The sequence below is a fragment of the Barbus barbus genome (genome assembly GCF_936440315.1).
Source record: "Barbus barbus genome assembly, chromosome: 2".
NCBI classification, from domain to species: Eukaryota; Metazoa; Chordata; class Actinopteri; order Cypriniformes; family Cyprinidae; genus Barbus; species Barbus barbus.
Window position 1 is genome coordinate 12,268,823 of NC_136730.1, and position 24,023 is coordinate 12,292,845.

Genomic DNA, 24,023 nt, shown 5'->3' on the forward strand with positions numbered 1-24,023 from the left:
AGCATATATAACTTTGTTTTGAATTACAAAATAAAAAAATGAACAGTAGATAGGTTCAAGAAACAAATCTGAGTAAAATATTGCTGTATATGTAATAAATGATCATGATTTTGTTTAGTAATTAGTAATTAGGTTATGAAAATAATGCTTTTCAAATGCAATTTACATAAATAATTTTGTTTTGAATTACATAATAATGAGAATTTTGGATGAACTGTTATGAAAATTCTGCAAAAAAAAAATACCAGTAGATAAAAATTAACAGTAAATAGGCATATTTTCTTTCTTTTCGATTTTTGTTTATAATATGACATGGCATATTCCTGACACGTTTAGTGGGATTTACCTTAATGTAGATTGTTGTATTTACTTATACCTGACATATAAAGCACTTTAACACTGAAATCTTACATTAATGGACTAATCAATGGTTTTCTGTACAGGAAATGTGTGGGATAAACTGCTACACTTAGGATGTGCGGCGGCAAAGATAAACATTCCAGACTTCAAACACACGGATGAAGGTAGCAGGAGGCTTATCTAGGATATGATAACAAATGGAACACATCAGGAACTATTAAAGTAAGCTTCTGCGTAAAAACGCCCTTCAAAGGCAACGGGATTATTAGTTTAACTTCTATCCACCTGTTTAATGAAAGAAAAACTGAAATTCTTTGACAAAATCAAATGCTTCACTAAAATATGTAGCCCTGGACCACAAAACCAGTCTTAAGTCTCTGGTGTATATTTGTAGCAATAGCCAAAAATACATAGTATGTATCAAAATTATAGATTTTTCTTTTATGCCAAAAATCATTAGGATATTAAGTAAAGATCATGTTCCATGAAGATATTTTGTAAATTTCCTACCGTAAATATATCAAAACTTAATTTTTGATTAGTAATATGCATTGCTAAGAGCTTCATTTGGATAACTATAAAGGCGATTTTCGCAATATTTCGATTTTTTTGCAACCTCAGATTCCAGATTTTCAGATTCCAGAGTTTTGTGGTCCAATGTCACATATGAGTTTTTGAAAACTGAATAAACATGTCAGATTTCCCCTTATTTCTAATGCTAGGATGCATCATTTATGATAAATATAAAGATTAATTTGCTCTGAGCACATATTTTGACATTTCGCTCATCTAGGGAAAACAAAATCAAGTAGTTTAATCTTATGACTGAGATGTCACACAATAAGAGTTATGAGAAACAACATTTTAATTACTTGAAATAAATACTCCAGTACATGCATGATAAAAAATTAGGGCATGGGCAAAGGGGAAAAAAACACAGCACATTAAAATATAATTGTAAGTCTGGTAAATAGTGTAAAACCTATGGCACACACTCACAGCAGCTTTTACTCGTTACAAATTCACACATAGAATACGAACATTATTATGCTGATGATTTCTACAAATCTCAATGACATCCATTCAGCTAAACACTGAGGTAAAGACTTTCAGTTTAATTTTAAGGCTTCTGTTGTAACGACCACTTTTAGCCATATTATATTCTATAACCGACACAGATTTTGCAAAAGTTGTCAGTTTTAGTAAAAGCTACTTCTTCCCCAATCACATCCAGTTTGAGAAAAACCTACCAATGTGAGCTTGAGTAAAGCCAACTGCCATGAAAAGTAAATTGAAATGTTTTAATTACTACATTTAATCATACTACACTCTTAAAAATAAAGGTTCTTAATTGGCATTGATGGTTCTTTAACATCCACGGAACCTTTCAAATGCAGAAAAGGTTATTTAGATAATGGTCCTTTTAAGAACTGTTCTCTGCAAGGTTCTTTTTTGGAACCCAAAATGATTCTTCAAAGGAATCGCTATGAAAACCCTTTAGGCTGATGATGCACAGGGCAACTTTTTGAGCAATTTTGACGGGCATTTTTATTTTTTTACAATGTTGCTTGGGCACTTTCCCATTGAGAATAGGTAACAAATTATCTGGATATTTTAGATCAGTCGTGGGCCCTTTGTCTCACCTGATTGCCCGTTGATGGCAACATTGCCCAAAAAGTGGCCCCGTGTATCATCAGCCTTACGGAACCTTTATTTTTAAGAGCCTATGCGGGGTTAAACCTGATTAGATTCTTTGGTACTTCAAAATAACGTGCTGGGGAGGAGTTTTAATTCACAGAATGGGAGTTAACTGGCGGTAAAGTTCTAGGTGAGGATCGTTCCCTTAGTGCCTGAGACAGGAGTGTGCATCCGTCCGAGACGGCACATGCAGAGTTTCGCAGCCGCTCCCGATAGATGGGCATCTGGGAGCTGCTCTCGGGATGCTGGGAAATATCCCTGAGGCCCTGGGTCAGAAGCACGCAGGCTGAAACCACGCTCATAGCGCCACCCAGAACGGCTGTCTGCACCCCTTTTCCCTCGGGGGGGATGGTTGCGGCTTTGCCGAGGAACTGCGGCTCGGTGGCGAAACCCACCAAGGCGTGCACGGCCTGCACAAGCGGCCCGCTGAAGAGAACGCAGCGGTTGCGGGTCAGATCGCTCGGGCAGGCCTTTAGCTCGCGCACGCATGCCAAAAGAGCCGTAGCGCTCGTGCTCATGCACTTGACGCTGGCTTTGAACTGCTCCTTGGCAAACTTGTCCTTGGATTTATCACTGGCCAGAGAGGAGGCGTCCGTAAGCGTGGTGAGGTTCTTCAGGATGTTCTGCGAGACTTCCAGAAGGAGCTGCGGAGTCAGGTCGACCAGAGGCGTTAAGCGGAGAATGTTGCACGTTTGCTCCACTTCTTGTCGGCATCGGGTGACTTTGTAGCGGTCAACCAGGCCGGAAACTGCAGCCTGGGAACCCGGGATCTCCACGGCCGCCAGGTAAGCGGCGTGCGCCGAATACTCGGTCAGTGAGACCACTAGGTCCCCCATCTCGACGAGTCGGTCCCCGACTTCCACGAACTTCCCCATGTTGAGCTGGCTTTGGATATCGTGAACGATGATCGACAGCTCCTTGGTTCGTGCGATGACTGTGTCGCGACATTTCTCGAACGTCTCTGCTACGGGCATCCCGTCGGTGTTCACCACCGGCCTGGTCTCGCTGGACAGCAGCAGCAGCTCCGCCACCAGCTGCATTTTGCTCTTGCATGCGTCACAGATGGATGAAAGTCTTTTCCTTTGCTGCAAGCTTCCGCAAAGGATGTTGGTAGAAACCTCACTATCTGATTTTCCCGAGCCACTACTAGCCATAGTAGTGTGGTCGCGCTAATGTTCAAAATAAAGATCACAACGTACGTTCTCTTGTGCGAACATGTGATTTATGTCATTTTCTTCAGTTAAAAAAAAAGATTCCCGCAGCTTCTCAGGGAGAGTGAAACTGGCCAATAAAGTCCTTCAGAAAAAGTCCACTCAGCTTTGAAAACTCAAAATAATATGAAACTTCACTTGATGCACCAATAAGGGAAGTACTTTAGAAAAAAAAAAAAAATATATATATATATATATATATATATATATTTTTTTTTTTTTTTTTTTTTTTTTTTAATACAACCCAGGCAAAAAGAGGTGATGAGAGCTGTAATTAAATATCCCTTCAAACGAATTGCCCGATGTTTAAATAATCAGATTTCAGGTGTGCATAATAACAAACATAGAATAGAATCACAGCTACCTCTGATAAGGTAACTTAGGCTACAGTCTGATCAGTTTCACAGGTTGTCAATGTCTCTCCAACAATGCAAAGAAACCAAAAACTCTTTTCTACAAAAGGCTTCTGCAGTGCCATGTACAAGAAGATGCCCAGACGAAGGCAAAGTGCAGGTTGACTTCCTGAATCGCTACTTTTGCTGTGGAATCTGTAATTTCAGGTTTTCTTCGTGTCATGCACACTACATGCATTTAAATGCATGTCCTGCTGTTGATATATTGACTGAAGCGGGAGACGCGCAGGCGCCCCGCCGCCACTGCACCATCATCCCAGGACACCCCGGAAACTCATAAAACGTTCCCGGACGACTTTCAGCCGTTTCTTTTTCGTACACAATCCAAGTTCTGCGGGCAAACTCAGTTCCTTATGCATATCTATTGTCCATACGCCCTCTCCAGCAGGAAAGCGCCGGTTGTCCAGTGGCAGATAGTTTCGCTTTTGCTTGCCATTCTTTAAAAGCTCGGCTGAAAGTTTTAACGCGGTTTCCGCGACGACAACAAACTCCGTGACTCTCGAGCGCGTCGGTTGTAGTCTCCCGCTACATCTTGCGTATCAGGAAGCGGCGGGAGGGTGTGGCTGACTAGCCTGTTAGCTTCCCGCAAACTCTGGCATTTTCAGACCCTCCACAACCATTATTCCTGGTCAGCGAGACGAAATCCCTCCTTTTACGTCTCCAGCCGCTCAAACGATACGCTTAGTTTTCTGAGGCAGCGTCAGTCGCGTTCATTCCTCACCCAGTCATCGTTTCCCGAGGCCCCGATGTGAGACTCAACTACCGGTCTGACGGCAAAAGTTACACCCAAAGAGAAATTCCTTGTGTTTCCCCTTTTCTTTTGTTTAGTTGTGTCCTGTTTCTGGTGTTTAGCCCCAGGTTCTCTCGCGTGTAGGTATTTACTACTTTCACAATCTTCGCATTCAGAGCGGCATAGAGCGAATTATTGTTCAGTTTAGCGGGAACGCCGGCGGCATTATTATGTTTTTGTATTCTAAAGGTCGGTCTTCTCAACTAAAACGTTTTTTTTATTCTTCTTTTTTCTTTCTGTCACATTTAGTGCTGTTTGAAGTATATATCATTATATTTACAATTAATATTATAAATATATATACACTTATATTCTATTATATGTATATAAAATTATATATAAGGAGAATAATAATAACAATTTATCATTGCAATTAAATAAATTAGTAAATTAATACAAATAAATTGTGGGTTCAATTGTGAGAAGATTAAAATGTATTCTCCATTGTCTCCATTCTCAATCTCCATTGTGTCCTTTGTTTAATTATTTATCTATCATTTAAAGCAACCTGTATTTCATTATATAAATAAAATACACAAATATTAAATTAATAATTGCATACATGAATTAGTAAATAAATAAATTAAAGCCGAAAGTACAACAAACCCATAATGTGCATTATTTATTTATATTCATTTATATCGTTTTATGCAAATATACATGTATTTATTTATCTATTATTCACGTTTTTTTTTTTGTTTTTTTTAAATAACACAATCCAACACAAATAATTTTGTTGTCAAATATTTATTTGATTAGCTTATTTGATTGGCACTGGAGGAGTTCACTTGTAAATGATATGCATACTTGTGTCGAGGCGTCTTTATAACGCTAATGGAAATAATAGTTCAAAAATAAATAAATCACCCTACCGCCCTGTTAAAAAATATATAAAACTAGCCGCAAAACAGCTGACTCATCTTGGGAAGAGAAATCGGATTCACCGCTGCAAATACTATGACGTAAAAGCAGTAGAGTACTTTTCATTGGACAACAAGAGATGTTGGGAGAGCGAAGGAGCCAATCAGAATCAACAGGGTGGGGCTGCTGCACCCAAAACCCGCCTCTTTGGACATGGGAAGGCCTTTCAGCAACTTAAAGGGTCATATATGATGACAATCTGAATATTGCACTATTAGGACTTACAGACATATATTTTTAACCTTTAACATTACATTCTACAATGATACATTGCTTTACTCCATCAGTTTCAAACAACAGATGTTCTTCATATTCAATGCAGAGATCACTGATGCACTTTGTTTGGTCTGATTCCTTATTAAATTCCAGCAGAATAAAGCTACTGGATTACACAAAGCATGTGCATGTAGTGTGTTAGATGTGAACTGAGGCCGTGAATACTGCATGTCAGTTGTACAGCTGCACGGGGCACTGTGCCATTGGGTGGGGTGTCCTGAGAGGAAACCGTTCCGATTCTGAGTCCCATGAACAAGCACTGTCTGTGCAGAGCTGGGAAAACATCAAGTAATTATATCATTATATGTTGTTACCTTTTATTTGGCATCAAAGGAGTTTAGCTATAATGCATCACTTTTGCAAATATTGAACATTTATTATGCATACATAAATAAAACAAACAAACAAAAAATACAATGCAAAAAATAAAAAAGTTACACTCTCACTGTTTTTAAATGTTAATTAATTGTAGATAATTTAAAACAGTTTTCAAAAATAGTCATTTTAGTGCATGCTTATTATTATTTTATTATATAGCCTAAGTGTAATCTACTAATTATACTGACCTCGAGATATTCATTAAAACTATTTCGAAGATGCAAGTTTTTGAGGGGGTGGGGGGGAGGAAAAGTATGAAATAATCATAAACATGCATCGCATCAGAGATTCTATAATGTATTTTGCATTTGATGCATCATATTCATATTATTAATCTTTGAGTTTATTATCGTAGTGCAATTATTTAATAGATTGTACTTTTTGTTTTTTGTTTTTTGCAACAAATAAATGTTAAAAAAAAAAATACGCGAAACAATAAGACACGTGATCACGTCGACACGCCCCCTTCCTTCAACCCATGACTCGCGGAAAGGTTTCAACCAATCAGCGAGCTCCAGGTTTAAAGATGGCGTCTCCCGTCAGCTGCAGGACTGTATCAGTATTGTTTTTTCTCATATTATTCATATCGGTTCATTGTACAGACACTAAACCAAAGAAGAAGAAAGATATAAGGGATTATAATGATGCGGATATGGCCAGACTTCTGGAGGAGTGGGAGGTATGAACGAACTAACCGCAGCAATCATTCAGTCATGTGCCTCTCTCCATGAAATACCATGGTAACCGCCGAAATACTATCGTGGCTGCTGCAAAATCATAATAAACGAATATGGGATCTCGTTCAAACGAGTTGTCAGAATAAATGTTGTCGTTTAGTTTATTTTTTGATGCGTCTGGGTGTTAATGTGAACTCTACGCTTTATTTGTTGTAACAGTAACTGTCATAACTAGTATTTTGACAAAAACGGTTCTTGCTATGATAACATAAAGTGTTATCAACTTTTCTTATAGTTATTTTTTAGTTATTTATGTACACATTGTGAAAAGCTTCTTTTTAATGTCTTATTGTATTACATTGTCTTACACTTATCTTGCTTGAATATTACATAGATGTTACAGATAGATCGATAGGTAGATAGGTAGGTAGGTAGATAGATGATAGGTAGATAGATAGATAGATAGATAGATAGATAGATAGATAGATAGATAGATAGATAGATAGATAGATGATAGGTAGGTAGATAGGTAGATAAATAGATGGATGGATGGTTGGTAGGTAGATAGATAGATAGATAGATAGATAGTAGGTAGATAGATAGATAGATAGATGATAGGTAGATAGATAGATAGATAGGTAGGTAGATAGATAGATAGATAGATAGATAGATGGATAGATGGTAGATAGATAGGTAGGTAGGTAGGTAGGTAGGTAGTCCACAAGACAAAAAAATAGCTGAAATTATTAAAATAACCACATTCAAAAGTTTGGGAACCCTTGGTTCTTAATACTGTGTGTGGTTACCTGGATGATCTACGACTGTTTTTTTGTTTTGTGATGGTTGTTCATGAGTCCCTTGTTTGTTCTGAACAGTTAAACTGAGCACTGTTCTTCAGAAAAATCCTCCAGGTCCTGTAGAATCTTCAGTTTTCCAGCATCTTTTGCATATTTGAACCCTTTCCAGCAGTAACTGTATGATTTTGAGATCCACCTTTTCACGCTGAGGATGATTGAGGGACTCAAACACAACAATTAAAAAAGGTTCAAACATTCACTGATGTTCCTGAAGGAAACACGATGCATTAAGAGCCGGGGGTGAAAACTTTTTGAATTTGAAGATCAAGGTAAATTGTACTTCATTTGTCTTCCAGGAAACATGCAAGTATCTTCTGTCATGTCAGAAGGGCAGTACTAAATGGAAAAATATGATATTTCAACAAAATAAGAAAAAGTTGGACATCTTCATCCTGTTCAAAAGTTTTCACCCCCCCGGCTCTTAATGCATTGTGTTTCCTTCAGGAGCATCAGTGAATGTTTGAACCTTTTTTAATTGTTGTGTTTGAGTCCCTCAATCATCCTCAGTGTGAAAAGGTGGATCTCAAAATCATACAGTTACTGCTGGAAAGGGTTCAAATATGCAAAAGATGATGGAAAACTGAAGATTCTGCAGGACCTGGAGGATTTTTCTGAAGAACAGTGCTCAGTTGAACTGTTCAGAACAAACAAGGGACTCATGAACAACCATCACAAAACAAAAACACAGTCGTAGATCATCCAGGTAACCACACACAGTATTAAGAACCAAGGGTTCCCAAACTTTTGAATGTGGTTATTTTAATAATTTCAGCTATTTTTTTGTCTTGTGGACTATATGTAAACATCTTTTATGGAAAATATCTTACTCAGGACAGTACTAAATAAAAAATAACATGCATTTTGTATGATCTCTCTTATTTTGGTAAAATTATCCACATTTTCACAGATTCTGCAAGGGGTTCCCAAACTTTCGCATGCCACTGTAGATAGATAGATAGATAGATAGATAGATGTAGGTGAGACAGTCAGACACTTATGTGGGGATGTGATTGGTGGATATCTTGCAATGTTTAGCAGATTGACACATTTTATAAGGACACTCCTTGAGTCAAAGGTTGTCTTTGAAAGAACACGGTTCACAGAAATGAGCCAGATAGTGTCACAGTCATTTAAAAAGTGCTAAAGTATACAGAGATGAAGTAAAAGTTAAAGCTATTGAAATATGACCTGCATATATTTGCATTTAGAATAGACTCTGAACGATGCATTAAAGTGTGAAAATAATTAATAAGTAAGCCTATAAAATGTTTAAGGTTTTAAATGGTAAACATTAAATATTTCAAGTTTGATAATGAATAATATAAAATGTAAAGGTTTCAAGTATAAATATAAAATACTGAATGTTTAAATTTGAAAATATTCATTACAAATTAAAATATTGTTATTGTATTTTTCCTTCTTGGATGACATCCAAGAGCAGGGCTGTGCTGAAAATATATAGTTTATATTGCCCAGTCCTATCTACCCGTAATTTAACTTTTGGCATTACATCTTGAAACGATATTTTCTTTCTTCAGTGATTTGAAATCTTTTTATTTATGACAGAAAGATGATGAGATCGAGGAGGGTGACTTACCCGAGCACAAGCGGTCTTCTCCACCCATCGACTTCTCTAAAATAGATGCGTCCAAACCAGAGGACCTCCTGAAGATGTCTAAGAAGGGAAGGACCCTGATGGTGTTTGCCACCGTGTCAGGAAACCCCACAGAGAAGGAGACGGAGGAGGTCACCACCCTGTGGCAGGGAAGCCTCTTCAATGCCAACTTTGATGTTCAGAGGTAACAACCATATTACTATGCAGATGTGTCCATTTTAAAGTGGAAGTGAAGTAGTCAGTCAAGTTGACATTATTTAGTAAAGTGATTTAAATAACAGGCACAATTAATGTAACCGTTTTAAAGAAAAAGATATGTTTTGTTATAGCTTTTGAGGGTGCCGCCATCTTGCAGTACCACCGTGTGTGACGTCAGTCCGTTGGCCAGTAAAGTAATATTAATATAAGCATTTCTTTACTTTTTGAACACACGCTTGTTTAAATGGAGGAAAACTAACTTGAAAGGACTGTTGAGCCCATAATAAGTGCAAAGGCTTATGCATTTGTGTCGATACGGCGAGGGGACCAAGCATTACTGCCGTTAGAAGTCGTGAACCTGCTCTGGTTTGGGGTGAAGAGCGGGTCGGAAAAAAATTGTTTACGTGGATACTTGTTTCAAAGATATTTAGATATTTTAAATGGAAAACAAGAATGTGATTTTATTACAATACTGCTGTTTATTATTATGTGTAGTTTGGGAAACTACAGTTTGAGCCCAAATTTGTTTAAAACAAATGTCTGCTTTTTATTTTTTGTCATACCAGGACTAAAACTTTATACTATGTCGTCATCATTTTTACAACTTTAAGTTTGGATTTTATAGTTTACCCTCATCCCAAATGCAGACATTTAGTTTTAAAATATGAAAATTCAGCATAAAACCATTATTACATTATTAAACCTCTAATAATCCAAACAAGAAGTGAAATAAACATGAACATTTATTATTTATATTTTTCATACTTGAAATAAAATATATATACAAAAACTTTATTTCAGCTAGTTGCCAAGGCAGTGTTTCTCATTTTCATTTAGCTTAACTTAAATAACTAAAACTGAAATGAAAATGCATAAAAATTATATTTATATATAAAAAAATCTAGCACAAATGACAAAAACACTTAAAAAAATACTAAAACTTAAATTAAAATTTAAATGAAAACAGAAAATATACTAATAAAAACGGAATGAAAATATTAATGAAAACTAGTATAGTATCCTTTTTTGGCCTCCTAGATGTTAGCGTACTTTTTTTTTTTTTAACAAAGCAGACAACAGTCAGTGAAGAAACATGTTTGATATGAAATATTAGACATGTGGAGTGCGAAAAAAAAATGTGGTAAATATTATTTCATTATAACATTTTATGCGTTATTTCTAGCTGTAATTTTGTTCATTTATGCAAAAAGTCTAAAATAATTTGTGTCCTGTTTTGTATACATAAAAAGCTAGGCAATATATCATTAGAAGGACAAAGGAGTCAGTCAGTTTATTACAAACAAAATTATTTATTTTGAATGATTGAATTAAGTTTCCAACACAGGTTGTGAGATGTGGTAAAAAAAATAACTTTTTTAAGAGCCCATAGAATGTTGTGATGCTAGAAACAAATGATGTATTTAACAACAATACATTATGAAGTAAAATTTGAATCAGAGCTTCTGAGTGGCAAAACCCCTCCATCTCTTGAAATGCTCTTTGGCACTCTGTCACAGTAATCGCTGTTTGTATCTTTCTCATCAGATTTGTGGTGGGAATCCAACCGTGTCATCTTCATGCTGCGTGACGGGGAGCTACGCCTGGGAGATTAAAGACTTCCTGGTCGCTCAGGACCGCTGTGAGGATGTGTCCGTAGAAGGGCAGGTGTACCCTGGGAAAGCCGCCAAGAAAGATGCCAAGGGGGACAAGCAAAACGAGACCAAGAAGAAAGGAGACAAGAAAGCAGCCAACCGAGCAAATAAAAGCAAGCAGGAGCTTTGATACACGAGCCCTCAATGGCACAGCGTCTTAATGGGACTGGAGCAGGCGTTTTCTCTAACAGGTGTTACTAGGTACTTTGACACACAGGTTGATGAGTCAAATCAGCAATTTTTGTTTCAGTTTCTTTGATTTGTTTTACTGTAACTCGCCTTATTTTTTCACAGTCTGAATCAAAGAATAAACCACTTTTATAATTGCATTGCCATGCATTGAATTATTTGCATTTGGTGTCAAACTGTGTTCATGTTCAAATTTTCAAATGCAGAAAAGTGTAGCACTTAAAGAAATAGTTCACCCAAAAATGAAAATATGCTGAAAAATTATATTGTTCGGAGTTTGTTTCTTCATCAGAAGAAATTTTGAGAATTGAACATTAATACTCACCACGGATCCTCTGCAGTGAATGGGTGCCGTCAGAATAAGAGTCCAAACAGCTGATAAAAACATCACAATAATCCACAAGTAATCCACACCACTCAAATCCATCAGTTAATGTCTTGTGAAGCGAAAAGCTGCGTTTTTAGTGCTGTAAACCGATTAATCGCATCCAAAATATAAAAACATTTGTTTACATTACATTTACATTATATATTTATTATGTATATATAAATACACACACATGCATGTATATATTTATAAAAAATGTGTTTGTATATTAAATATATTATATATAATATAAATTATATAATATTTTCAAAATATATACTGTATGTGTGTGAATTTATATATACATAAATATACACAGTACACACACATACAGTATATATTTTGAAAATATTAATATAATTTATATTATATATAAATATATTTAATATATAAACACATTTTTTATAAATATATACATGCATGTGTGTGTATTTATATATACATAATAAATATACACAGTACACACACATATTAATGCAAACAAAGACTTTTATTTTGGATGCGATTAATCGTTTGACAGCACTAAACAAATCCTTCATTAAGGTGTTTAAACTTTTACGCCGTTGCTTCTGGCCAAAATATTAGTCCATAATGTTGCATCCGCCAGTGAAAAAATCCATCCCTCTATTGTCCTTGCACATCAAAATCCACCCACATATTTGTTTAGAACAGATTTGGACCGTTTTGCTTGTAATCAAATGCTTAATCTGTGCATATTTCTCTCCTGATTCAGATTAGATGACTTTTTAACTGGAAAAAGCAATGTTATCCGTTAAAGTTAAAAACACCTTAATGATGGATTTTTTACTTATAAACATGCAGCGATTTCTCTTCACAAGATGTTAACTGATGGACTGGAGTGGTGTGGATTATTTGTGATGTTTTTATCAGCTGTTTGGGCTCTCACTCTGACGGCAACCATTCGCTGCAGAGGATAAATTGGTGAACAAATGATGCAATGCACAATTTCACAATTTCATTAAAATCTTGGATGGCCTGCGAGTGAGTACATTTTATGCAAATTTAATTATTGTAAGAACTGTTCCTTTAAAGCCTAAAACAATGCTATTTGACTTATTTTAGTTTTAGTCTAGACATGTCCTTCCCAGCTGCATACATTTTCTTTTATTCTATCATTTCCGTTGACATTTCTTTTATTCAACAAGCTAGTACACAAGCAGTCTGAGCTCTACAGCGGTAGAGAGTATCTGATTTATCTGAAGGTTTACATAACAGCTTGCTGAAGGATGCTGGAATGCATTTGAAGGATGTGGCAGAAATGAACTGATCTGGAATCAGTCAAACAGCTTCTGGCAAAAGAAAATGAGTTTAGCAGCGGCAGAGTCATTGCCCCAGTTTGAAAGAGAGCAACATTAGGCGCTAATAGAGTAATCGATCATCCTTTCTCTTGTGAAGCACCATATGCCACCATACCAGGGAAAACGTAAGTACACCTCATGGAAATCTGTGAGCTTTTCAGCACTGTACTGATATGAATGATAAATGTGGTCTAATTGAAATAAAAAAAGATTTTTTTTTGTTTTGCAATCATCCATTCTTGCTGGCGTTTGTTGTTCATCATCATCACTGACACATTTGTCCAATCCTTCCAGAACTGGGATGATAATGGCAAACTAATAAGAGGGCCCTAATGGAAAATCCATTGCGTACATTCAATACTGAATGTTCTTTACAAACAAACAGATTTTTATTTATAAGTATATTTTCTGAATAAGAACTTGTATGTAAAAAGTAAGACTGATTTCCCCTTGGCAGCTGCTAGTTGGTCAAACTAGTTCTTAAGACAGCAACAAAATAAACAATAAAAAAAACACAAATGTCCTGGAGAACCTCGTTCCCATTAACATTTGACAAAGAGGATGACGGTTTATATGAGTGTCATCTATTTGTCATGTGAGAAAGGCAGCCGCATTGACCGCATTCGCAATTGCTTTGGATACGACTGATGCTCTGCATTAAATTAGGTCAAATAGGAAAATAGGACACTTCAGAAAACGTATCCAGCAACTCATGATGACATTCAAGAATGCCAGTGCAGTTTTCCACGTCTGAAGTAACACTTCCACAGTGACCGTAGAGCACTTCAGGGTGCTTTACTGTGCAAACTTGTCCAGATCATGTCCAGAATGCAGGATCCACCCTAGTCCGGTATGGCCTCCATGGTCATATTTCCAAACCATCTGCTGAAGAAACTCCTCATGGTCCCCCACCCCAACATCAACACACACTAGACACGTACCATTAATCAACATCATCTTATTTTATAGTGTTTGCTAAAGGAAAGACACATTCCTGCATCACTTTTGTTAAGTTTTAAATGCTTTTGTGTTGATAGAACTCTATGGAAGCCCATTTTTGTCATTGAATAAATTTTTTTTTTAAAGTAATTGCAACTTTTTGTTACACAATTGACTTTTTTTCGCACAATTGCCAGTTTACATATTGCAATTCTGAAAAAAAAAAAAAAGTCAGAAAAAGTCAGAATTGTGTGATAAACTTACAATTGTGAGTTTATGTCTCGCAATTGTGACTTTTTCTTGCAATTGCGAGTTTATATGACGCAATTCAGACTTTTTTTGTCGCAATTCTGACTTTTTCTTACAATTGCAAATTTATCTCTCACAATTCTGACTATTTCTTTGAATTTCGAGTTTATATCTTGTAATTCTGAGAAAAAACGTCAGAACTGTAAGATAAAATTAGCAATTTCCTTGTTTTATTTAATTTTTTATTCAGTGGCGGAAACAAACTTCCATAGTAATCTGTACTTAAACCCAACTATAGAAAAGGAAATTTCATCAAAAACATGCATGTATAAATATATATACAGAAACATAGTATCACTCCAACAATGTGAGGAAAAAAGATTTATTTCTGTACAAAAGTCTTTATATTTTGTTCTTATCTAAAGTAATACATTTTTATAACTTGGAAATCATTCACATTTACATCACATCCATATACAACTTAAAGTTAATGTCATGTATATTTGATTTATACACTAAAGTGAAAATTGAACTTAAAGTTTTAGTTTTTACAGATAGGACTGAATTACATTACAACTTAAAAGTCCCTTAAAAGACGTCCCTTCTGGATTTGTGTAATAGTGCCTGTACAATAAATAAGTATAAAATATATCTCTGTTATCAATCAGGAGTTTTAGTATTTTTTTTTTTAGAAACACACAAAACATACAAAAACACTAACAAATTACAATCTCCGAAAAAAGACCAGCTATTTCGGCAATGGGACAATGTCGTACTTCTTGCCAAATGGAAGAAAAGCCAATTCATCTCAGATTTGATCATTTTATGATAAGACTGACATCTACTAATGCGCAGATTCAAATCCATTCTTGACTATTCAATTTAAAGGAACTGTTCACCAGAAAATGAGAATTGCGTCCATATTTTTTCACGCGTCTTGAACCTGTGTGGTGCTCTCAGAAGTTATGATTGAAAAATAAAAAATCTTGCAACGTCGTGTAAATAAATTAGTGAAATTTTCATTTTTGGGTGACCGGTTTCTTTAAGGCCGGATTTTTTAATTTTTTTTGCTGGCTCTCTCGTTCAACAAAAACGAAACCAACTCTTGTGCAGTTAAAATGAGGAAACCTCACAACATTTACAATCTGAAACCTCTTTTTCAACATAAGGCAAACATCACCGAAAGGGACACAAACAAGGAATGTTGTGATTGTTTTTAGTTTTTTTTGTTTTGTTTTTCTCTCGTTGAAACTCAAGTATAATCAACTGACGACACGATCCAAAAATCACAACGTCCACATTGTCACATACAATGGAATCCGCTGGGAGGGGTTTTTAGATAAACACATGCTGGGCTGTGATTGGTTCTGTAGGTTCAGTAGTCCTGGCGTGCGGCTGGGCTCGTCCGGCAGTGCTGCTACTGTGAGTCTGAGACGTCCTGCGACGTGTGATGCTCGTCTTCATAGCTTCATCATCTTAATCACAGGGATGGGCAGCACTTGGTGGAGTTTGGCCCGCTCTTCATCGACATTCATCCTCACCCAGTCTGGGCGGAAGGAGCCTTTGAAGCCCACAAAGGCGAGTTTGTCTGGAAACAAAAACACCACAAAATGATTTTAATGACCTCATTCATGACAAAAATTTTGGTTAAGGCCAATTTATGTGCATCAACCTTTGCCAATCTGCAAACCGTCCGAATCGGGCTTTAGACAGATTTGTGAACAATATTTGAGAGAAATAGGCCTTTTGTGTACATAGAAAAAGTCTTAGATTTTTGAGTTCAGATCATGACAAATGTATAATTTTGTTCAGTATAATTGCGAGATTTAAACTCAGAATTCTGAGAAGAAAAAAAAAACTGAAATATAAGAAATAATGCAAAATTGTGAGATGCAAAAGCAGAACTCTGAATATCAGATAGTGTTTTTATTTCGCAATACTGACCTTTTTTTCTCAGAACTGCGAGTTTACTTCTGAGTTTATATATAAACGCAGTTCTCAGAATTTAATGCATCCTTGCTGAACAAAATTATTTTCTTCTTTAAAAAAAATTGTATGACCCGGTAGTGTAGCTGTGCTAGTTTCATGTATCCCATATCATTCAACACTTTTTATTCATATAATAATCTCATGTCAAATCAATATTTATTTTATTTAAGCCATGAAATAACAGGAAAATATAAAGTTGAGCAGTATAATAAAATCTTGTGTTGGAGTGCTTTCATTTTTCAGTCTGCGTTATGCGTCTGTGGTCTGTGAAACATTTGGTGTTGTTCACGAAACGAACCGGTGGGAAGCACTTGGAATGTAAACTTAAGGGGCTTTGCCTGCTGGAATGACAATTCGACATGATAAATATAATATGTGAAGGGAGGGTCGAGAGGAAAGACCCTGCTGCTCTGGTATGTGTGTGTGTGTGTGTCCAGCCCAGAAAACAGCTTCTCTTCACACAACTCGACTCTTTTTCGTTCATTGTCTGGGGGCTTCACTGTCTTTTTTTGTGGTTATTTATAATAAAGTATCCCAAATACCATTGGGATGAAACTCTATGGCTAAAAATAGGTGTGAATCAGTATCTGAGACACGTACAGATACACTACACTTCAAAAGTTTGGGTTCAGTCATTTTTTTTATGTTTTTGTCTCATAAGTCTCTTATGCTCACCAAAGCTGCATTTATTTGATCAAAAATACAGTAAAAACTGAAAAAATTTGAAATATTACAATTTTAAAGAGCTATTGTGTATTTGAATATATTTTATAAAATTTAATTTATTCCTGTGATGCAAAGCTGAATTTTCAGCAGCAACTACATTTGAAATATTTTTTTTTTTAACATAATAAATGTCCTTACTGTCACTTTTGATCAACTTACTTTAGTCTTGATGAATAAAAGTATTTCTTCAAAACAAAAATCTTTCTGACCCTAAACTTTTGTACGGTAGACCAAAATACATTACATACTTGACATTAAGATCTATTTTGCTTGGTCACATGTGTTTCCTAGTATGCACATTTGTTTCAAACCTATATATAATGTAAATTCCATTAGGTACTGATAATGTGAGACATCTATCACAATCCTGAATTATTATGAGTGAAACTAGTTACCTTTCAACTTCACCATCTGATCTGCTCCGAGGGTATCGAGAAGTTTGGTCCATGGCCCTCTGGTGACCAGTTTCCCTTTAGAGGTGATCAAAACCACTGACCTGCAAGTGCAGAAAATGAGTTTCTATCAGACACAGCAGTTCAAAATAGAGAAACACATACAGTATGAAAAACATTCAAAGAACAAGTAAATCCTCTGAACTGGGGGCACGTGGTTTCAACGCCCCGGAAATCAAGCTTCACTTTATTTTACTTTACCAACATAAAACTTGATGAAATTGTTGTTTAGTTGGCCATTTTTCAGTGGCCGCCCAAGCTAAATTTTAAGGCCACTGATGCATATGTTAACATGCAATTTGTATCTCCCTATATGACTGTGTGATTATCTCCTGTTCACTGCTTTTATGTGAGAATCCAAACACTCCAGCAGTGTCAGAGCGGCGCTACCCAACTTAACCGTGCAGAATGGATCAAATATCTGCACGGACCATTTCACAGCACAGACCAATTTGGATCCAACACAATTCTCTACATCGAAGCACTACAGGAAGTGAAACATTTCAGATGGCTTCACGCTTAGCTGATAATGAGATGCTGCAAATCTAAAAAAAAATGCTTCTTTAAAAGCTGAAACAAAAAAGATCATTTTGGTTTAATTTACAGAAGAAACAATGGTTCCAATGCCACAGAATAGTCATTTCTGTGTAACATTTCATTGCAAGTGCATTTCATTCTGTATGCACGTAAACTGAAGATTCATGCATATATTTTTCTATTACTCTTACATTTGGGGTGCTCACAAAGGCTGAAAAAAACCCCACCAATATTGTGAAATATTATAATTTAAAATAACTGTTTTCTATTTTAATATATTGTAAAATGTAATTTATTCCTGTGATCAAAGCTGAATTTTCAGCATCATTACTCCAGTCATTAGTGTCACATGATCTTTGAGAAATCATTCTAATATGCTAATTTGCTGCTCAAGAAACATTTATTATTATCAGTTTGCTTTTGATTAATTTAATTAATCCCTGCTGAATAACAACCCTAGCAATTAAAATAGAATTTTCTAAAAGTAGATCATTTCAGTGCATGCGCATTTGATTTTGGATGGATGTAAACTATCCATGCATATATTCTACATTAGTCTTACTCGTCTTTGAGGTTTGTGATGTAGTTCTCTAGCTGAGCTGGAATTCCCATCAGGATTGAGTTCCTGAAGCCTTTAGACTCCAGGATTTTACCGCTGTGGCCATCGATTACAGTCAGATGAATGCCGTCCTCTGATTGGTAGATCTTCTTTCCATTCACCTACAGAAACAATAACTTTATTTTCGTTTTATTTTCTCTTTCATTATCTTACTTGGTCTGTCCCCATCCCTCTTTCCATAAATTAAAAAATAAAACTCAAAATGACATCACTATTCATTTATCTGTAAACAAGTATACAAATATAATATAATATCAAGGCCAGAGTGGGCGATCAGCTAGACCTAGTCCTAGATTAAACCAGCTAAACATCAGCAAACCACTTTAGGCTTAGGCAGGCTAACTAGTGAATGAGAACTGATGTTATGGGTTTTCCTCAGTTCTTTGTAAAACTCATTAATGACACATTACTAAGAGTTTGTACCTCAGTATAGGCAAAGTCCTCTTTGATGTGGAAGAAGCGTGTGTTATATGACTCCAGTTTGACTTGAAGGAAGTGCTCCGATGTGTGAGGCTGTAAAGAAAACAAGAAAATTTGAGATTACAATAATATAACATTTAATAATATCTTCTTACTAGATGTTTGCACTTACAACTTGCATACACCATAATACCTGAACATATATATACAATAAACTTGAAGTGTCACTGTGGTTAAACTAATGGCACTTGAACTTGTGAGGAAACTCCAACTGTGCCAATAAATGAAATAACATCATCTGAACATGGCGGGACACAGGGAGATGCAGTTAATGATATATATGAGAGACAGACTAACATGCTTCCTCCACTTGGCTGAATAAGCATTAGCTTTTTTAATAAAATAGCATTAGCTATTTAAAAAAAAAAAAAAATTTTCATTATAATTTATTGTGTATTTTTTCTGTCATTTGCTATAGCAAATGAAATTTCACTTTTGTGTGTGTGTGTGTGTGCATACAGATAGATAGAGAGATACGGTGCCCTCCAAAAGTATTGGAACAGTAAAGACAAAATTGCTCTGTTGGTTGTGGAGTCAAGACATTTACAAATATGATTAAAAGATGAATATGAGACAAAACTACAGAATGTCACATTTTATTATTGGGTGATTCAACAAATGTGTGTTTTACCAGCTAAGAAGTTCAGCACTTTTAGAGTTTCATCCCTCTATCTGATGTGAGCATAAGTATTGGAACAGTTGCCTCACAGGTCTTTCTAAGTGATCAGCTGTGTCCTGTTGCATTCATTCTTCAGATATTAAAAGCAGGGAATGTGTTGTGTCAGTTATATCCATTACTTCTGTATTCTGAATCTTGCATTCGATGATGACAAACACAAACCAGGATGAAGATGAGGGAACTGACTCTGAGAGAAAAGCAAGCAATTTGGATGCTAAAAGAAAAGAGGAAGTCAATTAGAGCTCTAGCAAAAACAAAGGGCATGTAGAAATCAAGAGTTTGGAAACCACCAGCGACACCAGCAGCCAACAACGACCTGATCGGCTGAGAAAACAACAGTAGCTGGTGACAGACAAATCATAAAAGCTGTGAAAATGAATCCTAAAAGATGTGTCTGTAAAATCACCAACAACTTCCAGAAAGCTGGGGTGATGCTCTGACAATCTACTGTCCTCAGGAGACTTTGACACAGAATCACAGATGCTACACAGCAAGATGCAAACCTCTGACCAGCACCAAAAATAGAAAGGAGATTAGAAGATTAGAGTTTGCAAAAAAGCACAAAGGTGAGCCAGAAGAGTTTTGGAACTGTGTTTATGGACCGATGAGACAAAGATGAGCCTTTATCTAAGTGATGGGAAAGCGAAAATGTGGAGAAAAAAAGGGAACTGCAATGATCCCAAGCATACAGCCTCATCTGTAAAGCATGGTGGAGGTGTTGTCATGGCATGGGCATGTATGCTGTCTCTGGAACAGGCCCTCTCAACTTTACTGATCACTTAATGTATGATGACAGTAGCAGAATGAATTTGGAAGGGTACAAAACCATCTTGCCTACCAATATTCAAGAAAATGCCACCAGATTCATTGGGAAGTGCTTCATATTGCATCAGGACAGTGACCCAAAACACCCTGCCAGTTCAGTCAAAGAATTTATAAGGGCAAAGAAATGGAAAGTCTTAGATTGCCCAAGTAAATCTCCAGATTAAAATCCGATTGAACATGAATTTCACCAGCTGAAGAGGAGAGTAAAGGCAGAAACTCCCCAAAACAAGCAACAATTGGAATTGGCTGCATTAAAGGCTGGGAGAAGTATTTCAAAGGATGAGACCAAGAGTCTGGTGATGTCTATGGCTCACAGACTCACTGCTGGGATTGTGTGCAAGGGATCTGAAACTAAATAATAGCTTTTAGTCTTTTATATCTGCCTTATGTTCAACTGTCCCAATACTTATGCTCACATCAATGAGTGGGATGAACTCTAAAAGTGCTGTTATTTTTATTTGGTAAAACATATGTGTTGAAACAGCTAATTATAAAATGTGACATTCTGTAGTTTTGTCTCATATTCATCTTTTAATCATATTTGCAAATGTCTTGACCACAGCCAACAGAGCAATTTTGTCTTTACTGTTCCAAATACTTTTGGAGGAGACTGTGTATAATTAACATTGACATATATTTTATATATAATTTATAAAAAAAATATTAAAATGTAAAAATGTAATTAAATGTCAATTGTAAATGTATAATATATCAATTGTACTGTATATATTTTTTATATATATTATATATATCGTATAGTATATTTGTATAATTCATATATATTTATATATATGTGGGTATAGACATTTAGAAACTGTTTCCTCCATCACACTAGAGGACTCTTTCCAGCAAAAGTTTACAGAAACAGGTGTGCAAAATACAATAACTATCCAGTTAAACAAATGCTCACGCTGCATATTATCATTTATCCTGCAGGAGACAATCAAACACCTGCAAGACTAACAAAAGCACTGCTCTTTTGTTTCTTTATACATCATCTTCAGAGCATCAGGCAAGTTGCAGGAATCCAGCAGGAACATCCCACATCCGACCCGCAGCATCACGCTAGACTTCAAACACAGATGCTTTGTAAAGTCAAAAGTGTCTCCTCACCAGTTTGGAGCGAGGCAGTTTTTTGGGCATAGGCACATCTACGACGGGCATCTCGGTGTATCTGGGGTAGGCTTCAGCCATGCAGTCACTGGGGCCGCTGCCAGGGGGAATCTGCGCTTTGATCTTCACTCTTTCACAACCCTTCACCGAGCAGAACGCAAAGTCTTCCTTCTCATTGTGCGCTTTGATTTTCAGGAAGAGCAGCCTGCGGGGAAGACAGCAGACAGACATCAGAGAGCGAGAAACACAGAGATCAGCACACGGACGGCAGCGACAGTGGGAGTTTGGAAGCTGTGACACTTTTAAAACCACATCAAAACTTATAATTGACAAAACTGCGGCGTTTAGCATCCAGCCTCCTGGGTAATTTCACAGCAGTTCCAATCGAGTGATACTCCTCATTCCTACAATTTAATTATGTTTCATTAGCAAAGGAAGACTGACAGCTAAATTAAGAACAGCTATTTTTTCATCCTCTATCAAAACACAGATGTCTTATAATAACTGCTACTTTGCTCAGTATGACTTTCCATTAGGCCAGGCAGTAGAAAAAAAACACGTGTTTAATTGAATATATTTACCGTCCATTTCCTTTAATGCTGTAAACATATTTATTTAATTCAACATAATAATGGATTTTACCCTTTTTTTTTTGTTTTACTTTATTTGTTTGTTTTTTTACACATGCACCCGTTTATTAGTAAAAGATGGAGAAATGCATTTTTTATGGGTCATTAATTTAATAATTAACGCCAGATGGGACATTTGGCAACAGTAAAATCATTCACACTCTTTTTATGGTCAAATAAAATTATCACCAAAGTTCAACAAGCAAAATATTAAACATTCAAACCGATAAAAGCATCTTTCAAAACACATAAATGTAATATTATGTCCATAAAGTGTGGGGTAAAGTTGTGCGTATTATTCAGTTTTTTTTGTGCAAGACATTTTTTTCAAGACTATAAATCAATTAAAAAAAAAATCTATAAAAAAAACTATATATATACACACACACACACACACACACACACACATACATACATACATATATATACACATATATATATATATATATATACATATATATATATAGTCCAATTAATATTAAATATTAATAGAAATTTAAACATCACTATAAATTGCAATTATATATTAAAAGTAAAATAGATTATATTAAAATCTATAACAAGCTGGGAGCCACAAGGAGTTTAAATTGATTATTTGTATACCGATTTAAATAATTATTGTTGCATTTGGTGAACTACTGTAGTATTAGTACACATGCACCAACACTGACTCTAGGTCGTCTTTTCCGATCCTGTTCTCACACTTCTCTGTTCCTGTCTTCTCTCAACTATTCTTATCAATAAAACAGGCCATTTCTATTTGGTATGACATCTTTCTGCATTCACTAGCACCACACCAGCAGCTGCAGACAGGAGTGCAGATAGTGCACACAGGGACTATATGAAGCCAGCTGTTATCTGTCCATGCGGAGACACATCTGCTCTTACCCAGTGTCCTCCTCCCAATAGTAATATCCTCTCGTCTGGTGAGAGTGGCCCATCTTTTCTCTCTGAGTGGTCCTCATGAACACCCCGGTCTTCCTCGTCTCTTTGGTGAGGCGGTTGTGGATGTCGGAGATTATGGTGAACTCTGTGCCTTTAGGGTAGCAGATGCCCATGTTTATCCAGTAATTTCTGGAAAAGAAGCAACAACACTGCAGCATGAGTAAAACATGGTAGTGTATTAGTATTAGCATCAATCACTAGGGGGCGCAATAGTCCCGGTTCAGAGGATCTGGATAATTTGGAATGCAAGATGCTGTGCATTGTATTAAATATAATTGATAAACTTTGTTATGAATGTTGCTATTTTAATCTGGGATTGACATAAGTGTTAATTATGTGTAATGCTTTATTCTCGCAGCTGTTCATGAAGCACTGGATTATCCTTTGTTTAAAAAGTAAAATATTAATATAAATATCAACAAAGAAAATTAAAGAAACAACAGCATGCAGCTCTGAACTGTTTCTTAGTTAAGTAAAAATTGCTTTATGTTTTTACAAGTACATTGTTTAAAATATTCAAGTAAACATTCAGAAATGAAACTAATAATGAAGCAATCACATTTAGAATGGTATGCATTAATTACTGTCATAATATGATACATTAATAGTGATTATGTTGATTTTTAATTAAATACAGCTGTACAGCTGTATTTGTGTGAGCTCATTACAGCTACTTAAGTTATCCAGCCAAGAGCAGTGAGTAATTTCCATGATTTGCTGTTAATATTGTGGTTTGATTATAATTAATGACACAGCGAAAAGTCTATTAGTCTGCATTTACACCCGAAGGCCTCAAATACATATTCAGATGACACAAAAATATTGGCTGATGTTCTAAGCACTCCTCCGATCTACCATTGGTTGGACAAACAGAAAGCCCCACCCCCAAATTCCTTAAAGCTGTCTATCCATAGAGGGCT

General features: G+C 36.0%; 2 protein-coding genes and 1 pseudogene across 3 annotated transcripts in view; 1 reads left to right on the plus strand and 2 right to left on the minus strand.

The window, feature by feature from the left end:
• Positions 1 to 1,207: 1,207 nt before the first annotated feature.
• Positions 1,208 to 3,379, minus strand: LOC306888359 (talin rod domain-containing protein 1-like). Its single transcript, XM_079446594.1, has one exon. The coding sequence runs from the start codon at positions 3,210 to 3,212 to the stop codon at positions 2,148 to 2,150; it is 1,065 nt and encodes a 354-aa protein (XP_079302720.1). The 5' UTR covers positions 3,213 to 3,379; the 3' UTR covers positions 1,208 to 2,147.
• Positions 3,380 to 6,554: 3,175 nt separating this feature from the next.
• On the plus strand, positions 6,555 to 11,277 carry LOC306878435 (LRP chaperone MESD-like; annotated as a pseudogene). The gene is made up of 3 exons (XR_013785786.1): positions 6,555 to 6,726; positions 9,148 to 9,380; positions 10,940 to 11,277. The product of XR_013785786.1 is annotated as an LRP chaperone MESD-like (transcript).
• Positions 11,278 to 14,473: 3,196 nt separating this feature from the next.
• The window catches only part of LOC306888058 (cell migration-inducing and hyaluronan-binding protein-like), a 145,890-nt gene continuing 136,340 nt past the window's right edge, over positions 14,474 to 24,023 (minus strand). The window contains exons 24-29 of the mRNA XM_079446179.1: positions 23,047 to 23,232; positions 21,530 to 21,734; positions 18,856 to 18,945; positions 18,376 to 18,533; positions 17,220 to 17,320; positions 14,474 to 15,697 (exon numbers count right to left, since the gene is read on the minus strand). Of these exons, the coding sequence (XP_079302305.1) occupies positions 15,570 to 15,697; positions 17,220 to 17,320; positions 18,376 to 18,533; positions 18,856 to 18,945; positions 21,530 to 21,734; positions 23,047 to 23,232 (868 nt within the window). The 3' untranslated portion in view covers positions 14,474 to 15,569. The remainder of the gene's footprint in view (positions 15,698 to 17,219; positions 17,321 to 18,375; positions 18,534 to 18,855; positions 18,946 to 21,529; positions 21,735 to 23,046; positions 23,233 to 24,023) is intronic.